At 44.1% G+C, this 18,024-nt stretch overlaps 1 protein-coding gene across 4 annotated transcripts in view; it reads left to right on the top strand.

Annotated features, from left to right (window-relative positions):
• Positions 1–1,766: 1,766 nt before the first annotated feature.
• The window catches only part of HGSNAT (heparan-alpha-glucosaminide N-acetyltransferase), a 36,981-nt gene continuing 20,723 nt past the window's right edge, over positions 1,767–18,024 (top strand). For 2 of the 4 annotated variants that reach the window (XM_023630717.2, XM_023630716.2), the window contains exons 1-4: positions 6,542–7,058; positions 11,893–12,002; positions 17,441–17,577; positions 17,794–17,915. In XM_023630717.2, the coding sequence (XP_023486485.2) occupies positions 6,557–7,058; positions 11,893–12,002; positions 17,441–17,577; positions 17,794–17,915 (871 nt within the window). In that variant the 5' untranslated portion in view covers positions 6,542–6,556. Of the gene's footprint in view, positions 4,836–6,541; positions 7,059–7,390; positions 9,071–11,892; positions 12,003–17,440; positions 17,578–17,793; positions 17,916–18,024 lie in introns of those variants that run through there. The other 2 variants (XM_014736513.3, XM_070253314.1) reach the window with 2 other exon arrangements.

The following is an 18,024-nucleotide window of genomic DNA, read 5'->3' as shown; positions in this document are numbered from 1 at the left end:
CTTGTTGAAGATTAGCTGTTCACAGATGTGTGGTTTTATTTCTGGGCTTTCAATTCTGTTCCATTGATCTGAGTGCCTGTTTTTGTACCAGTACCATGCTGTTTTGATTACTATAGCTTTGTAGTATGTTTTGAAGTCAGGGATTGTGATGCCTCCAGCTTTGTTCTTTTTTCTCAGGATTGCTTTAGCTATTCAGAATCTTTTGTTGCCCCATATGAATTTTAGGATTCCTTCTTCTACTTCCATGAAGGATGTCATTGGGATTCTGACAGGGATTGCATTGAATCTGTAGATTGCTTTAAGTAGTATGGACATTTTAACTATGTTTATTCTCCAATCCACGTGCACGGAATGTCTTTCCATTTCTTTATGTTGTCATCAATTTCTTTCAGTAGAGTCTTGTAGTTTTCATTGTATAGCTCTTTCACTTCCTTGGTTAAATTTATTTCAAGATATTTTATTCTTTTTGTTGCACTTGTGAATGGGATTGTGTTCTTGAGTTCTCCTTCTGTTAGTTACTAGAGTATAGAAAGGCAACTGATTTTTCTAAGTTGATTTTGTACCCTGCAACATTGCTGTAATTGTTACAGCAATTGTAATTGTTAATAGCTTTCCAATGGATTTTTTAGGATTTTCTGTATATATATAATCATGTCATCTGCAAACAGCAAGAGTTTCACTTCTTCATTGCCTATTTGGAGTCCTTTTATTCCTTTCTCTTGCCTAATTGCTCTGGCCAAAACCTCCAGTACTACGTTGAATAAGAGTGATGAGAGTGGGCACCCTTGTCTTGTTCCTGTTCTCAGAGAGTTGTTGAGTTTTGGGGTACTTTATATATTCTCTATATTTGTCCCTTATCAGATATATGATATGCAAATACTTTCTCCCATTCTGTGGTTTGTATTTTCACTTTCTTGACAGTGTCTTTTAAGGCACAAAAGTTTTAAGTTTTGATGAAGTCCAATTTATCTATATTTTTTCTTTTCTTACTCATACTTTTGGTGTCCTCTCTAAGAATCCATGGCCAAATCCAAGGTTGTGAAGATTTATCCCTATGTTTTGTTCTGAGAGTTTTATAGTTTCTGCTCTTACATGAAAGTCTTTGATCCATTTTGAGTTAATTTTTGTGTATGGTAAAGTAAGTGTCCAACTTCTTTCTTTTGCATTTTGCTATCCAGTGGTCTCAGCACCGTTTGTTGAAATGTCTCTGCTTCTTTGTATTCTTTTGACCCCTCCACCCACTGCTGTCTAAACTTTACTACTACTGTTGTCCTGAAACTGCTATCACCAGGTCACTAATAACCCGACAGCTAAATTGAATGGATAATTTTCAGTCCTTTCCTTCTTGAAATACCCCTTGACTTCTGTGATGTCACCCTCTCCTAGTTTCCTCCTGCCACTCTGGCTTCTTCTGGGTCTCGTCCATCCCAAGGGCTCCTGGAGGTTCTGTTCTCAGGCCTACACACATTACCTGGGTGATCTCATCCTTTTCCATGATTTCACTTGCCATCATTGTACTGATTTTTTCCAAATACTTAACTCTCTTGACCTTTATATCAATTTAATTCACAAATCATATATCTGATGAGGGAGTGATAGCCAGTATATATAAAGAACTCCTGAAGTCAGGTACCTGAGAGTTACTGTAAATATTCAATAAGAACATGATTACCTTTGACCTTGTTCCCAACAGACACAAATGAAAAGAAGTTAATCTTGTTAATTTGCTGTTTTCTTATTGAACTGGAGGGGTGACTCAAGGGTCACCAGCATTTATGAGCTTGTTTTTCAGAACAAAAAGAATGCCTTCAGGGAAGTTACAATCACCAGATAACCAGCCCCCAGCTGCTGTTGATGCCCAGACGTCAGGTTGCCCAGGGGTTCATCTGGAGTGAAAGGAACACAGATTTCCCCTTTGTCTCTCTGAAACTCCTCCTGCCAAGCCCCTTAGCTCTCTAAAACCCCCTGACTTCTTCTCTTGTCAAGGCAGATTTGAAGAACCTATCCTCTCCCTTCTCATCTTGGCCAATTCAAATAACCCTTTCTCCATCTCCAGGCGCCATGTCTCAGTGATGGACTTACTGTGCCTTTGGCACAGGAACTTGAGATTAGGAGGTTCCATATCACTTCCACAACTCAACAAAAACCCCACAAACCATCCAATTGAAAAATAGGACTTGAATAGCCATTTCTTCAAAGAAGAATATCTTATACTCAACGTTTCTCAAATAACTCTTCTCTGTTCCAAATTTGCTTCTTCTGTGTTTCCTACATCTGTAAATGGCACACCATCCATCTGATATCCCATGGCAGAAACCTGGTTTATATAAAATAAAATTCAACATTTAAAATATACATTTCAATGAATTTTGATACATTTGTATACTCATGTCACCACCCCTGCAGATAAAACATAAAACATTTCTCTCTCTCCTGGGATTTCCTGTGTGTCCTATCCCATTCACTCCTTTCTCCACTGCAGGCCCAGGCAATGACTCTGCTTTCTTTTCAGAAAGATTAGAATTTCTTTTCCAGGGTTTCATACAGTTGGAACCATACGGTTCCAAGTATGGCATATATCTTTTTGTGTCTGTCTTCTTTCATTTGGTGCAGTGTTTTTGAGACCCATCCACGTTGTTGTGTGTATCAGTAGTTTATACCTTTTCATTGGTGAGTAGTATTCCATTGTGTGCACATACCACAACCTGTTCATCTATTTATCTTCTGACGGACATTTGGTTGTTTTCAGTGTGGGACTATTATGAATAAAACTGCTGTTAACTGTAGGGGAGGAAGATGTTCCCTCTACCCTCTGGGTCCTTCTGGCCAGGCTACGTATTGAATTGACATGAGACAGAGTAACAGGAGAAAATCAAGCAAAGCTTCATAACATGTCTACATGCAAGACACTCAGGAAAACTGAGGAACTCACCAAAATGGCGGGGGCTCTCATCTTAAATACCATCTTCAGCTAAAGACAAAGGAGGCTGTTGGGGGTAGTGGTTTGGGATTTCAGGGGAGAGGAAGACCGTTTACATGGAGAGGGAAATGTAAATGGGCCAACTACAGACAACGTGACCTGAGAGACGCGTTTTACATGACGTTGCAGTGATCCTAGGTCTCAGCTCCTTCCTGGGAAGGCCCTTCTATTTCACATTCTTTCAGGCAGTTGTGGGGGAGGTCAAGGTTTCTTTCAGCGTCTTTTGTTCTTAAAATTAACCAAGCCAAAGAGCCACATTTTGGGGTGGCCAATTCTGATCCCCCACAAAACAGTCAAATACAAGTCTTTGTGTAGACATATATTTTCATTTGTCTTGGGTAAATACTTAGAAGTTGTCCTATGATCATAGGTAAGTGTATGTTTAACTTTATAAAAAACTTCTAAACTCTTTTCCAAAGTATCTGTACCAATTTGCATTTCCATTAGCAATGTGTAAGGACCACATCTTGGCCAATAATTATCAGCCCATTTAATTTTAACTATTCTAGGGGGTGAGAAGTGCTATCTCATTGTAGTTTTAATTTGCATTTCCCCAAAGATAAATGATGCTAAGCACCTTTTCATATGTTTATTGGCCATTCACACATCTTCTTTGGTAAAGAGTCCAAATCTTTTGCCCATTTTTAAAGTCACTTGCTTATTACTGAGTTATAAGAGTTCATTATATATTCTGGAATTAAGTCTGTTATCAGATATACGTTTTGCAAATTTTTCCTCACAGCCAGGAGCTTGCCTTTTCATTTTCTTAACAGTGTCTTTTACTAAGTTTTTTTTTTTAATGGTTTATTCATTATTTAAGAAATCTTTGCCTAAACACAGTCATAAAATTTTCTCCCAGAGTTTTATTTTTTATTTTATTTTATTTATTTAATTTTTGAGGAAGATTAGCCCTGAGCTAACATCTGCTGCCAATCCTCCTCTTTTTGCTGAGGAAGACTGGCCCTGAGCTAACATCCGTGCTCCTCTTCCTCTACGTTATATGTGGGACACCTACCACAGCATGGCTTCACAAGCAGCGCCATGTCTGCACCTGGGATCTGAACTGGAGAACCCCGGGCTGCCAGAGCGGACTGTGCAAACTTAACCGCTGTGCCACTGGGCTAGCCCCATCTTCCAGAAGTTTTATAGTTTTAGCCTTTACATTTAGGTCTATAATCCATTCCGAGTTCAGTTTTGTGTATGTTGTGAGGCTAGGGTCAAGGTTTACTCTCAATTGTTCCAGCATCATTTATTGGAAGAGTATCCTTTCCCTGATTAAAGTCCTTTGGCAACTTGGTGGAATGACAGTTGCGTGGGTTCATTTCTGGGCTCTCTTATCTTATTGATCTGTATTGCTATCCTATGCCAACAATAGACTATCTGGATTACTTAGCTTTGTAGTAAGTATTGAAATCAGGTAGTGCAAGACCTGCAACTTTGTTCTTCTTCTTCGGCATCATTTTGCACAGCCATATAAATTATAGAATTGTTTGTCAATTTCTATGCACACACATGCACACAACCTGCTAGAATTTTGAGCTGGGCTCTGCTGAATCTATACATAGATCAATGTATTTCTTAATGACGATTCTTTTAATCTACGAACATGGTAGGTCTCTCCAACTGTTTACGTGTCTTTTCATTTCAACTGATTTTTGTCTATTGACTTTGAATTCTGTGACTTTGCTAAATTCACTTATAAGTTCTAGTAGGTTTTTTTTTTTGGTATATCCCTTAAGATTTTCCACATATACAATCATGCCATGTTTGAATAAAGCCAATTTGTATGCTTTTCTTTCTTTCTCTTGCCTGATTGCACTGACTGGGACCTCCGAGACCATGCTGAGGAGAAGAGGTAAGGACCGATAGCCTTGTCTTGTCCCTGGTCCTAGGGGGAAAGCACTCAGTCTTTCAAGTGTCCTGTTAGCTGTGAGCTTTTCACAGATGCCCTTTATGGGATTGAGGAAGTTCCCGTCTAGTCCTAGCTTGTTGGGAGGTGAATAGGTGTTGAATCGTGTCTGATGTTGTTCCTGTAAAAGCTTTGACCAGTGAAGCGTGAATCAAGTCACCGCCATCTCTTCTGGGCTGCAGCGTTAAGAGGCAGCGTGGGATTTGCAGACTCTCTGCCCACCACTGCAGTAACAGTCGACGCTCTTACTGAGACGAAGCACTGAACGAATGTGAGCCAGAAATGAACTTCTCTTGGGAGAAGCCACCAGCTTTGGGGCTGTTTTTTAGTGCATTATGGCCTAACAGAAATGGTTCCTGCCCTCAGGACAAACTCTTTGCCCTCATGGAGCTTACATGCTAGTGCAAGGGAAGCAGGTGAACAGGCAGAGATGAGGACGAGGAAGAAAACAAAGCAGATACAGCAGGATATGGGGATAAAGAATGTTTTAGTTTAGCCAGGGGCGTTGGAGAAGGCCTCCTTGAAGAAGGTAACAGTGGAGCTGAAACCTAAAAGAACCACAGGAGGGAAGGTGGTGTCTGGGGGAAGGTGTTCCAAGTAGAGGGAACAGCCATGCACAGCCCTCAGACAGGAACTCCAGACTCTCCTGGGCATGGAGGATGCGACAAAGCCAAAAGAGCCGTCCTTTAAGAGGGGACAGAGGAGGGCACGTCCACCCACTCGCCCCTGTGGCCCATTCTGGTTCTGTGGGGACCGGAAGTGGCTGTTAGTAGACTAGTTGGCAGTGGTCCTGCCAGCCTGCTTAGACACCAGTGTCCCGGCCTCCTGGCATCCTTAACAGTGGGGCAGCGGCAAAGAGGAGGAGTGACCGAGCTTCCTGACCGCGGCACAGAGGCTTGTCTTCTCTAAGAAAAACCACGTGCTGACCTGTGAGAGCTCCTGACCATGGCTTTCCTGGGAGTTATTCTCCACCTTAAAACTCATCAACAGCTCGTCATTGTCCTTAGGAAGAAGCCTAAACTCAACTCTATTGTTTGGCTCACCTCCTGTCACATCCCTCCCTCCACAGAATTCTGCTTCAGTCTCCGTGGGTTTCTTTCCGTCCTTGCACTGAGCCCGGCTTTCCCTGAGCCTTCGCAAAGGCTGTCCTTTCTGCTAGGCTTTCCGCTCTCACGCGCATCCATCCCGAGGCACACAGCATTGCTCCGCTTGGCTTTACCTGTGAGTTATTAGGAAGGCATTTCTGCAACTTGCCTTTGCTCCTCAGCCTTATTTTTGAGATTCACCCATGTCAATTCATGGAACTCTAGATCATTTCTACCGCTGTACATACTGACCACGTCTGTCCATCTTCCCCAGGGTGGACATTCAGACTGTGCACAGGTTTTGCCATTTCAAACCACTCTGCTACAAGCATTACTGTACGTGTCCCCTGATGCGCATGACACTTCCTCCTGGACTATAGCTCGGATGGAACTGCTGGGTCATCGTGCCCTCGCCTTCATCACTTTATCAGAGACTGGCAAGAGCTCTTCAGAGTGGTGGGACCACATGGTGGCTTTTAAGTCTCATCTGTCCCTCTGGATAATAAACGCTTTGTGGGCTCGGCTTGCCTGGCTTAAGTGCATTTCCAGAACAGACAGAGGACACTAACACCCAACTGTACGATGAACGGCTGGACGCAGGAATTTAGCAGAATGTTGCACAGGCGAGCGGCCGGAGATCGGGGAGCGGCGGCTCGCGGCCTGCGGCAGGCCTCTCTTCCGGCTGCTCCTCTCCCGGAGGCCAAAAAGCCCGGCGCCGCCGGGGGAATCCGGGCTCTTTCCTCCGGGAGCCTCCGCAGCGCAGGGCGGGAAGGGCCCGGCCCCTGGGACGCTCCCGCCGGCGGCGCCGCCCTCCGCTCGGGCCCTCCCCCGCCCCGCGGTGACTCAGGCGGCGGTGACGGCAGCGGGAGGGCGGCGATGACGGGCGCGCGGCCGGGCGCCGCGGAGCAGCGCAGGGCAGGGGCGCGCGGCGGGGCGGCGGCGGCGGCGGCGGGCGGCATGAGCGGGGCGTGGGGCGCGGGCCGGGCGCTGGCCGCGCTGCTGCTGGCCGCGTCCGTGCTGAGCGCCGCGCTGCTGGCCCCCGGCGGCGCCCCGGAGCGCGGCGCCGAGAGCGCGCGGCCGCGAGGTGAGTGCGCGCCCGGCTCGGGCCCGGCCGGCGGGGCGGCCCCCGGCTGCGGGGCGCGGGGGGCGGGGCGCGCGGTGTCCCCTCCCCCGGGGCGACGCGCCGCCTCCTCCCGGCTCGGGAAAACAGTCTCGGGAGCGGGAGCCTCGGTTCGCGCTGGCTGTGTGAGCGCCCCCGGGCCGGGGGTCTGCGTGTAGTGAGCGCCTTTGGCCCCGTCGCAGGCGCCGCGCCGCCGGCGTCGCGGGGCCGGCGGTCTGTTGCGGTCGAGGCGCCGGCCCAGCATCCAGGGACCCGCCCGAACGGAGCGCACGCGCCGGCGCGGCGGAGCTCCCCGCGGGGCAGCCCCGCGCCCCCGCCGTCCCCGCTCCGAGGCTGGGGCACCTGGTGTCTTCAGGCGACTCCTGTCCAAACAGTGAAGTGCCTTTGATCAGGACACCTGGTAGCTCCCCGATGCAGAGCTAGTAAGGGACGGACTGGCCCGGAGGGGCGTGGCCGACACCCCTGCGGCTGCACAAATGCAGGCCGTGCCGCGCGGGGCAGAGGACTCGGCGGGACACGCTGCTGGACGCGGCCCTGCCGGGGCGCTGGAGCCGGGGGGCGCCGAGCACGTCCGCCCGGGTCCGAAGCTGGCCCGGGCAGGTCTCCCTCCCGCTGGGACTCAACTCCGGAGTCCGCGGCCGACGTGCAGTCAACACCGCGCAGGCGGCGGCGCGGGGAGGGCGATGCCTGCGGGAGCTGGTGGTTGAAACTCCAGGCCCAGTGTCGAGCCGACCGCCCCGCCTCCCTTGGGCGAATTTTCCTTGTTTGGTGACAGCAGACACAGTTGAGGCGCTGCGGTTTGCTGGGAAGCCGCAGAGCGCGGCTCGCGGCCTGGGAGGGGCCGGGCGGGGCATCTTCGCCGGTGGTGATCCTACTGTGCGGCTGGGAGGAGGGCCCTCGGCTCGCCTAGTTTCCCTCACTTGCCTGGTCTCTGAACTCATCGAGGGAAATGGGGAAAAACGCTCATCCGAGGGCCTCCCGCTAGGCCCCTGGAACGAGGATCCCAGGGCCTGGACGATCTTAGTCCCAAACCCCTCCCGGGGGGATGCTTTGGTCGGGGATGGTGGCATCAGTCGGATGCAGCAAACCTTTCGACCAGTTCTGGCGGAGGTCTGACTCGCCTGGGAAGGTGACGGTCAGCCGCCTCTCCTCCCCGTCCTCGCATCCGCCCTTCTGTGTCGGAATGCGGGGGCTTTGTGTCGGGCTGTGTCGTTCAAACTGCCTCTTCTCTCCAGTCTGAGTCTTGTAGGGCGACGATTAAATGAATTTTGAAAAAGCAGTTTAGCTGATTACGTTTTGTGCGCTGCCTCCCTCCCCGCCGGCCTCCATCTCGTCCGCTCCCCTCCGTTTATGACGGAGGAAGCAGACCCGCAGACGTTTCTCGATCTGCCCAGTCACAGCTTGTCGGGGACAGATCCCACACAAAGCTCTTTCTTTCTATTTTAGCACCAATTAATAATGATAATTGTTTTAGGAAAGAAGTGGCTTGTAAATAGTGACTCTGCGTAGTGAGAGAGAACGTCTTCGTCGTCTTAAGCGATCCACCCCAGAACCTCCTGGGAGCTGCGCTGGGAGGACACCCGGCTTCCAGTGCCACCTGCAGTCCAGGTTTGGGCTGGACAACTTCCTACCAAGGAGTCCATCTTCAGATGATTTGAGGACTCAAGTTTACTTGAAAAAGAAATTAAGTAGAATATGTCTTTTAAAATATTCCCAGCAAAGACATTCATGAGCAGAGACTAGAACCAGAAGTTAAATTTTTGGAAATGAAATAAAAGGCTAAAACACAAACAGCACCCTTCCCCCAGGAGCCCTGAAAGGTGCCTTTGGTTTACTTCCTCAGCGGGCCGTGTGGACAGGAGGAGGACGAGGAGTGGCTCCTTGTGTGGTGCTCCTTGAGGGCCGCCCTGGTCTTTCTAAGGGCAGCTGTACCAGAAGTTGGCAGCTTTTTCCTGAAACTGAGCGTCGGGTTCAGTGTCAGTGTCATATTGGACGTCTTTGGAATTGCGTTCTTTGTGTGTGTGATAGAGAGTCATTGGTTTAAAAAAGAAAGTTCAAACAATGCAAAAAAGTACAAAGGTGTCAGAATCCCGTGGCCTTGCACTCCGAGTCCCTCTAACTGTCATCCTCAACCTCGGCTGCACATTAGAATTATTTGGGGAGGGTTTTGTTGTTACTGTTTTGGGGGGGAAGTTTTAAAAAATGCTGGTTAAGCAGAGATTCTGATTTGATTGGTCTGGTGTGGGGCCAGGGCACTGATATTTTTTGGTTTATTTTGTAGCTTCCCAGGTAATTCTAATATTCAGCTGGGGTTGAGCGCTTCCCCACTCCCCTGTATAAAATAATTAGTATTGATGACAACTGAGAGCTTTCAGAGTCTGAAATTAATATGGACAATCTAAGCATAAAATAGGAAACTGACTCCACCTACCACTAAAGACTCATAGAAACATGATTAAGAACAGTAGTTATACAAAGGCATGATGACGTGCCGTCATCCCTTCATCCTCAGTTTAAATCTTGGTGGCTGCTGAGCGGCCTCGGGCAGGTTGCTTAACGTCCAGGCCTCAGATTCCTCCTCCGGAAACTGGAGACACCAGTAGTTCTTTCATAGCGCCACGGGGCCAGGCATGCCATGACGGTGTGATTATTCGTGCCATCTAGGAGCTGGCAGTCACCACAGCTGTCGTAAATCGGCACAAGCTAAATTGGAGAGGAATTTGGCAATATATATCAAAGGCTATTTAAAAAGCTATTTTTTGTTAAAAGTTTCATTCCTGGCAGTTCATTCTTAGGGAACTATGTCAAAAAAAGAACATGTCAATTTTCAGATATCTATAGCATCATTTCTCATAATAGGAAGAAATAGGAAATGGGGAGAAATAAGAAATAAGATTAAATGAAAAAAGAAGAAGCATCTTTTAAAAATATTTAGGCATATCTTCCTGATGCTAATGAAGTCCCCGTTGTCCCTGCATTGGTTGGGTGTGGCCTGGGCCATCGTCCTCATCATTTGTTAAACACTTACTTTGTTTTAGGCTCTGAGCCAGACACCTTACATATGTTGTCAGTTTTAGCCTTCCCAACAATGCTGTGAAGTACACACTATTATGGCCCCTAATTTTTTCCTTTTCTTTTTTTAATTTTTATTGGGATCATATTGGTTTATAACTGTGTAATTTTAGGTACATTATTAAATAGCAGTTTCTGTATAGACTGTGTCGTGCTCATCACCAGTAGTCTAGTTTTCATCCATCACCATACATACGTGCCCCTTTACCCCTTTCTCCCACCCCTCACCGTGCCCTTCCCCTCTGGTAACCACCAATCTGTTCTCTTTGTCCGTGTGTTAGTTTATCTTCCACATATGAGTGAAATCACGCGGTGTTTGTCTTTCTCTGTCTGGCCTATTTCACTTAAAGTCATAGCCCCAAGGTCTGACCCCTGATTTATTGATGAGGACACACTGAGGCAGGGTGGGATTCAAATTCAAGTTGGTCTGTCTTGGAGTCCACACACTTAACCGACCACGTTATACCTCTGGTCCCAGACACTGCTTCGCCTGGAGGCTCTCCAGGACACAGAAGAACAGAAACAGTGGTCGGTAAAGCTTCATTTAGCCCTGAGGAAACCAAAGCTTCGGCAGATTATTAAGAGTTATATACCATGTGTTTTAGCCAGCCCCAGGGGTCTCGTGGTTAAGATCGAGCCCTCTCGTGACCATGGGCTGGCTTTGTTTCCCAGTCAGGGAACCACACCACCCATCTGTCGGTTGTCACACTGTGGCAGCTGCATGTTGTTGTGCTGCTGAAAGCTATGCCCCCAACATTTCAAATACCAGCAGGGTCACCCATGGTGGACAGGCTTCAGTGGAGCTTCCAGACTAAGACAGACTAGGGGGAAGGACCTGGCCACTCACTTCCAAAAAGATTGGCCATGAAAACCGTATGAATAGCAGCAGAGCACTGTCTGATATAGCGCCGGAAGGTGAGAGGATGGTGCAAAAAGACGGCAGGGTTCTGCTCTGCTGTACACAGGGGCGCTAGGAGTTGGAATCCACTCCACGGCACTCACAACAAATTGTGTGTTTTGTCTTCACTGAGAGCTGAATAAGGGTCAATTGTAATAAACAGGAAAACAAAGTGGAGCTTCTCAGGCTTGGAAGGTCGTGCATGTCGGCCCGGGCCCCTGCTGGCCTGCAGCCCCTGACCCGCTGACCGGGGCTTCTGCAGGTCTCCGCGCCGCCCGGCCTGCTCTCAGAGCTGAGGAGCGCAGGCATAAAGTTTGGGCTTTGGGATCACACAAATTCAGTGATTTCACAGAAAAACTCTGTGGCCACGGGCAATTATCTGAGCCTGGGAGCCCTAATTTCTTCATCTGTGAAGTGGGGACTATACCTAGCTCATGAAGTTGTCATATTCTCAAATAGAAAATCGGTGGAAATGCTGAATGCCGTGTCCATCACGCCGCTGCACTTGGCGAGCGTGAGTTCCTTCCGTGGTTCTTTCACACACTGCGGGAATGGTGTTCACCGGTCCGTGTTTGGAGTAGAGGCCCCTGTGCAAAAGGGGACCTGGGTGTGTGTGTGCACGTGTGTGTGCGCGTGTGTGCATGCACATCCATGTGTCCACAGGTGAGGGGTGAGACCCTGGAGCCCGAGAGTGCAGGCACCCAGCGGCCCTGCCCTGAAGTCACTGCTCACACAGGTGCACTTTGTCTCCGACACATCTATCGAGTGCCTTGTTTTTCTGTTTGTTTGGTTTCTTTAAAATATTTTTCTAATTCTTACCAAACTTAGACAAGAAAAGGCATGTAGAGCTGAAGATGGACCAGGCTTTGCTGCTCATCCATAATGAACTGCTCAGGACGAACTTGACGGTTTACTGGAATTCTGAACGCTGTTATCATGTAGGTATTGACTTCATGCTCACAATGCTGTGCGCTTTGGGGCTGGGGCTGGTTTGATATGATCCTTGATGCTCTCATACCTGAAGCCCTTTGCATGTTGACTTCAGTTTTATATATAAGGAAATAAACAGGGTCCAGAGCAGAAATCTTTGGGAGAATGCCAAACAGAGGGCAGCGTCGGCTTCTTCTCTTTCCCCTACCCATCTTTAAAAACCAGTTCTCAGTGATAAGCAAAATTGATAGACCGTGTTTTATTTTACTCCTCTGCCTAATGCATAGCCTTCTTGCTGGACCAGAGAAGGAGTGAGACATCTGGGTTTTCTCCAAGGGTGAGGGTAGTGAGGACAGTGGGGCGGCTCGAGCTGAGGCAGTGGCAGTGCTTCCAGGATCTGCCCTTCTGATGATAAAGAATTTATTTTATCTGAAGGTGTTACTCCTATTCCAGGCCTTGTTGCTTTTTAATGACAGGCTTTTCTTCCATGTAAAATAAAATGTTCATTATTTCCAAATGAAGAGCTTCAATGTGCCTCCTTCAAAGGAGGAATTTTAATATATAGGGACCTGTTTACTGTAAATAGCTTTAAAAAACAAATAGGCCCCCCAAATGGATGAAAAGATGATGGAGCAATACATAACAGCTCCTCTATTATTGATTAAACCCATTGAAAACTCTGCAAAGTAATGTGAAACAAAGAAAATCTATAATATTAGAAAACTAGCTCAAGACAAAGAAAAGATTTATCAGCCTATGAGAAGGACCTAGAAGAACCCTGGAAAAAATCAATAACAGGTGAATTTAAAGGCCACAAGAATTACAGATAATTCAGAGAATGGGCAAAACATCTTCTAAAAAGACGTAATAAAGGTCCAAAATCCTCAGAAAAACAAGTTGAAAGGAAAAAAAGGCTGCCTTATCAAGATATTAGCCGTCAGGCAAGTAAGAGCATCTTTAGGATAAAAAAATGTAGAATCATTGGTATGAAACAAGGACACTGGTGACAGATTCGAGACTCAAAAAACAGGAAGAATTGACTACACGAGGCCAGTTCAAGGAAATTGCTAATTTATTTAAAAGGGCATGGAAATAATTCTGTCCTAGGAAAATGTGTAAATGAGCAGTACAGAGTTTGTACTTAAACGTCATTGTAGAAAATGTCCCATAATTGCAAAAAAGACCTCAGTTTGGAATTTGGGAAGACACTTGTGATCCTTTACAGGTTAAACAACCAGAGAATGATGCCTAGACGTAAACTGTTTTAAATTTTGAACTTTAATGACCATTTAAAGATCTTTAAGCCAATATAAAGAGACTAGTATTCAAAGGAATGCCAATTATAATAACTTTGTATTTAGTAAACCAGGTGATAAAAATTCGGGAAGGGTGGACTCACATCTACACGGTATTGAACGGTGACAGCATGCCGTGGAGATCAGTTACCCAGTTAGCTGCGTTGGGAATTTCCTCTTTGTCTCTCCTCCCTTAAAGCAGAAAGACCTAGAGACACATAAACATTGGAAAAATGTGCAGACTGGATGTCATAGCTTCAAGACAGCTAAAGAGCCTGATAATGTGATAGCAACTTCTTTTGACAGAGAACAAGAATTGGAGAAAGGTTGTTACTCTAATGTTAACTATGAGTAATTACTATAATTGACTAAATAAAAGTAAGATGTAACTGACAAAAAAAGAAAAGAAAATTCCTTTTTAGAATACTTAACAAAACTCCTTAGGGGATCTGGATCTCGAGGGGAGAGAATGGCAGAGTGGGGAGTGGGAGAGGAAGACAGAGATGCTGTGCTTTCATTGCCTCAAAGGAACCCAGAGTGGGTATCTGTTAGTCTTGACTGTTTATTATTTTTAGACATAAATTAGAATAAACAAGGACATTTTGGTTTTTTAAGTGGCCACGGGCAATTATCTGAGCCTGGGAGCCCATGTTTTTAAGTAGACATGTTCTGTGATAAATATAATAGTTAAGCTTATTATATCTTTAAAATATTATTAAACAAGAATATGCAATATGGAAAATATATAAAGACAAGAATAGAGGAGGAACTTCAGGGCAGGTAAGTCTAGACAAATTATAGTAAATGCAAATGGACTAACGTATAAGAATAAGACTCAGATTGTATTAAAATGTAAATTATTTTTTGGAAAGAAGAAAGTTAGACATACGTTGATTAATAACATTAAAAACTACAGTGTAATAATATGCATTGTATTTATGAAGAAAACATTGAAAACAGAAAGACATATGCAATTATACTTTGATGGAGGTAGATGTTGGAATAAAAAGGGCCCATCAAGCTTTAGCATTTGCATAGATCATAAAAGAAATATTAATAGTAAAATATAAGCACACTAAATAAAAAGTTTCCAAATTTGTATGGGCCCCTAAAACACGTAGAAAATAATGTTAGAAACTACAGAACAAAGTTGTGGTGAGAAATGATAATTCACTATTGTCAGACTACGATAGGTCAAGTCAGTTAAGGTTTAAGGATAAAACTGGTGAACTGAGTCAAACCACAAAGTGGTGAAGTGGTTAAGAGCATGGGGTCTGCAGCCGGAGTGCTGGGTTCGAATCCTGCTGCTGTCACTTCCTACCTCTGTGACCTTGGGTACACAACTTACTTTCTCTGTGCCTCAGTTTCTTCACCTGTAAAGCTGAAGAGATGATGGACCCCTCCTCTTTGGCCACTGTGAGTGTTAATGACTAATGTACGTAAGTGGTCTGAAGCAGAGTAAGACCTCTGTGTAAGTGTCAGTGTTATTGACAGTACACGTAAGTAATGCTTGTGGAGGGATTAAGTATAAAAAATAGATAACTTCAAAAATATCTGTATATATTTCACGAAACATGGATCATGTATTAGACTAAATAAATGCAAAACACAGAGAGTATGCATTCTGCGATCTCGCATCTCAGCACAACAAAACAAACGAATCTAAGAGGAGATAGAATACAAACACATATTCCATACAACAGTCGTTGGTCTGGACAAAGCAATTCTTGTGAAAAATTTCATTTAAATGCTTCTGATAATGAAGGTGATGATAGGAGAAGTTGCAGCTAGTGTGCACTGGGGGCTGGCTCGTGCCCGAGGTGTGCCCGAGGTGACCCCGCAGAGGGGATACACTGGCTTCTGCAAGTGGGAATCCTGCTATTAGGAGCGGTACAGTGGCTATTCTGGGTTACTCAGTTAGCAGGGACCAGCTGCTCTGGGGCCACGCTGGGATTCACACCCCTTACTCGAGCTTCCGAGGCGTCCCTTCTCAGCATCCTGCTTTGTGGTAAACTGCAAGAAAAGGGGAAATGCAGAGCTATGGAGTAGAGTTCTCAATGTTTTGGAAAAAGTGGTGTCGTCATCCAAACCAGAAGGAAAAGGGAAGCAATGAAAATAATAACTAAGTAAACTGGAAAGTGAGAGAAAAATTGAAATAAGAATAAGTCAAGAGAGGATTTTTAGAAGTAAAAGTCACACAATTGATAAATTATTGATAAATTTAAGAGAACAATGGAAAGTAGTGAAATTAGGAGTTGGGATCTATATAACCGCTGTAATTGAAATGATTATGATCTAATGAACAGTTACAAGGTGGTAAATTTGATATTCAAAAATTGATTTCCTTCAAAAAACATAGTATGAAGAGTGATTCAAGAAATTGAAAACATAAATGGATCAGCAACTGATTAAGAAATCTGGAAAGTTATAATAAATTTTTCCACCTGAAATAGGTGATTTTTTCTTACATTTTTCAAATAAATAGTTCTCAATCAATATAAGTTGATCCTAGATATAATCCCCGCCTGGCAAATGATGGCTTGATATCTGATTCGTCCTGCAGTATAGATAGAATGTTAACCTTAAAATCTGGCAAAGACATGAAAAGCAACACAGGTCAATCTTTCTAATTCATATGGGTGCAAAAACCTTAAATGAAATTCTGTCAAGTAGAATAAGTTGGCATATTCAAATATTTATTTATGATGACTTACATTTGTATCTTTGAGGAATCTGTAGAACTCATAAGGAAAATGATGAAATTTTATGGGAAAAATGTAGGCTAAATGGAGAGAGAGCTGCTGCACTCTGATAGGAAAAATGGCAGTACTTCCCAAATTAATTCAGACATTTAACACAATTGCTGTTAATGTATCAATGGATACTTTATAGAATCTGTAAATGAGCCCAGAATTCATATGAAAAATAAATGAGCGAGAGAATCAAAGGGTGGCCCAAAATTAGAAGGAGTGATACAGAGACTGCTCCCCAGATGAGGAAACATGACAAAGCACAGTCATTTCTGAGCCACAAAAGAGAACTGAAGACCGATGGACCAGAATAAGAGTAAGAAATAGAATCTAATTCACATAAGAATTTAACGTATTAGAACTAAAACCATGGTGAAAGGTATTTAGAATTATTGTATACCATCTGTCAAATATTCTAAGTGGGTTCAAGTTAAAAAGAACCTCCACAAACTTAAAAAATACTAAAAAAGGCAGAATACATTTTTAAACTAATGAAGCAATGGAAATAACAAGCCAGATTAGAATGACTATGTAAAAACTTTAAAAACTTGTAATTAAAAGCCGCAGAATATAATAAGATGAAAAGGAAAGCACTAGAATGGGTAAATATTTGAGATAACTAAGAGTTTAATATTACAGTGTATGAAGACATATTTCTAAGATTATATTCAAGGGAATTTGGTGTTTAACAGATGGTTCACACTAAAGTAAACACAATAGCAAAAGAATAGTGAATTATTTCATCTACTGATAATTTAAAATGTAATCTTAATGCTGTGATATAAATATCACATGAGCAAAAAGAAGAGTGGTTTTAAATTCTGGTAAGCTAATGAGAAATAAGTATATTGTTGTAATTTTTGAGTACTATTTGGCCACATGTACCAAGAACCGTGAAAATGATTATTTTTTATCCAGTAATCTCATTTTTGGAAATTTATCTTAGGGAAAGAATTTAAAGGAGTAAGAACATTATGTGTAGATATTTTTAAACAATATCATTTATATAAATTATATACAGAAAGATAAAACGAGCTTTGAAAGCAGGCTAAATACAATTATAGTATTTGATGGAATATAATGCCACCATTAAAAACTAAATATGCAAATTGGGTAGAATCATGGAAATTTATTCAATAATATTAAGTAAAACCCAATAGAATGCAAGATTTAAGGTATGCTGTATTTGTTAATTAGTAAAAAATTTACCTAGAATAAAGATTGTACAGTTCCATGGCAACACATAGTTATGTAGCAAATTTTACGGAATTCTTGAAATTTAAAATTTTTTCTAAGTATGAAGGAAAAGTCATCTCAGGATCTTCAGTTGGATGTTGATGTCCTCCCACTCAGCAGACCTTCAGACACCTCTGACAGTTGGCTTGTGCTTGTCTTTCGTAGTGCTTGTTTCAGGTGCTGGTAAACGTTTCCCAGAGTAGAAGGGCTGGGGAGCCCAGCATCGCGGCCGTGGGTGTGAGCGCCCAGCACGGGTCCATCCTGCAGCTTAAGGCCACCGAGGAAGAGAAAGAAGTTTGTAGGTTTGTACCTGCTCTGTGTGACCTACTGAAGTCTGCTTTTTCACTCTATTTTTCTTCCTGTTTGGTTTTTGGTTTTTCCTTTCTTTAAAATATGTTTCTATATCTTTCCTGTTCTGCACCTAGGAATGCCTTTCGCTCTGCCTTGATGACATTACCGGAATCCAACTCTTATTTCCTAATCTAACTGTTTTTCTTAATTTTACCTAATTTTTGTAGGCTGGAATACAAATTTGGAGAATTTGGAAACTATTCTCTCTTGGTAAAGCACGTCCAGGATGGAGTTGATAGAATTGCCTGTGACGTAGTTGTCAATGAGGATCCAGTTGACAGTAACCTTCGTACGTATATGTTCTTTGTAGATTTTTATATTTGCATTTTCTGAGTTTTTGTTTTTGAGCACTGTTTGCAACACTTCATGTAATTTAAAACCTGGATTATATGTTATCT

This window comes from Equus caballus, chromosome 27 (assembly GCF_041296265.1).
Source record: "Equus caballus isolate H_3958 breed thoroughbred chromosome 27, TB-T2T, whole genome shotgun sequence".
Lineage (NCBI taxonomy): Eukaryota > Metazoa > Chordata > Mammalia > Perissodactyla > Equidae > Equus > Equus caballus.
This window is presented reverse-complemented; position numbering and strand designations above follow the sequence as displayed.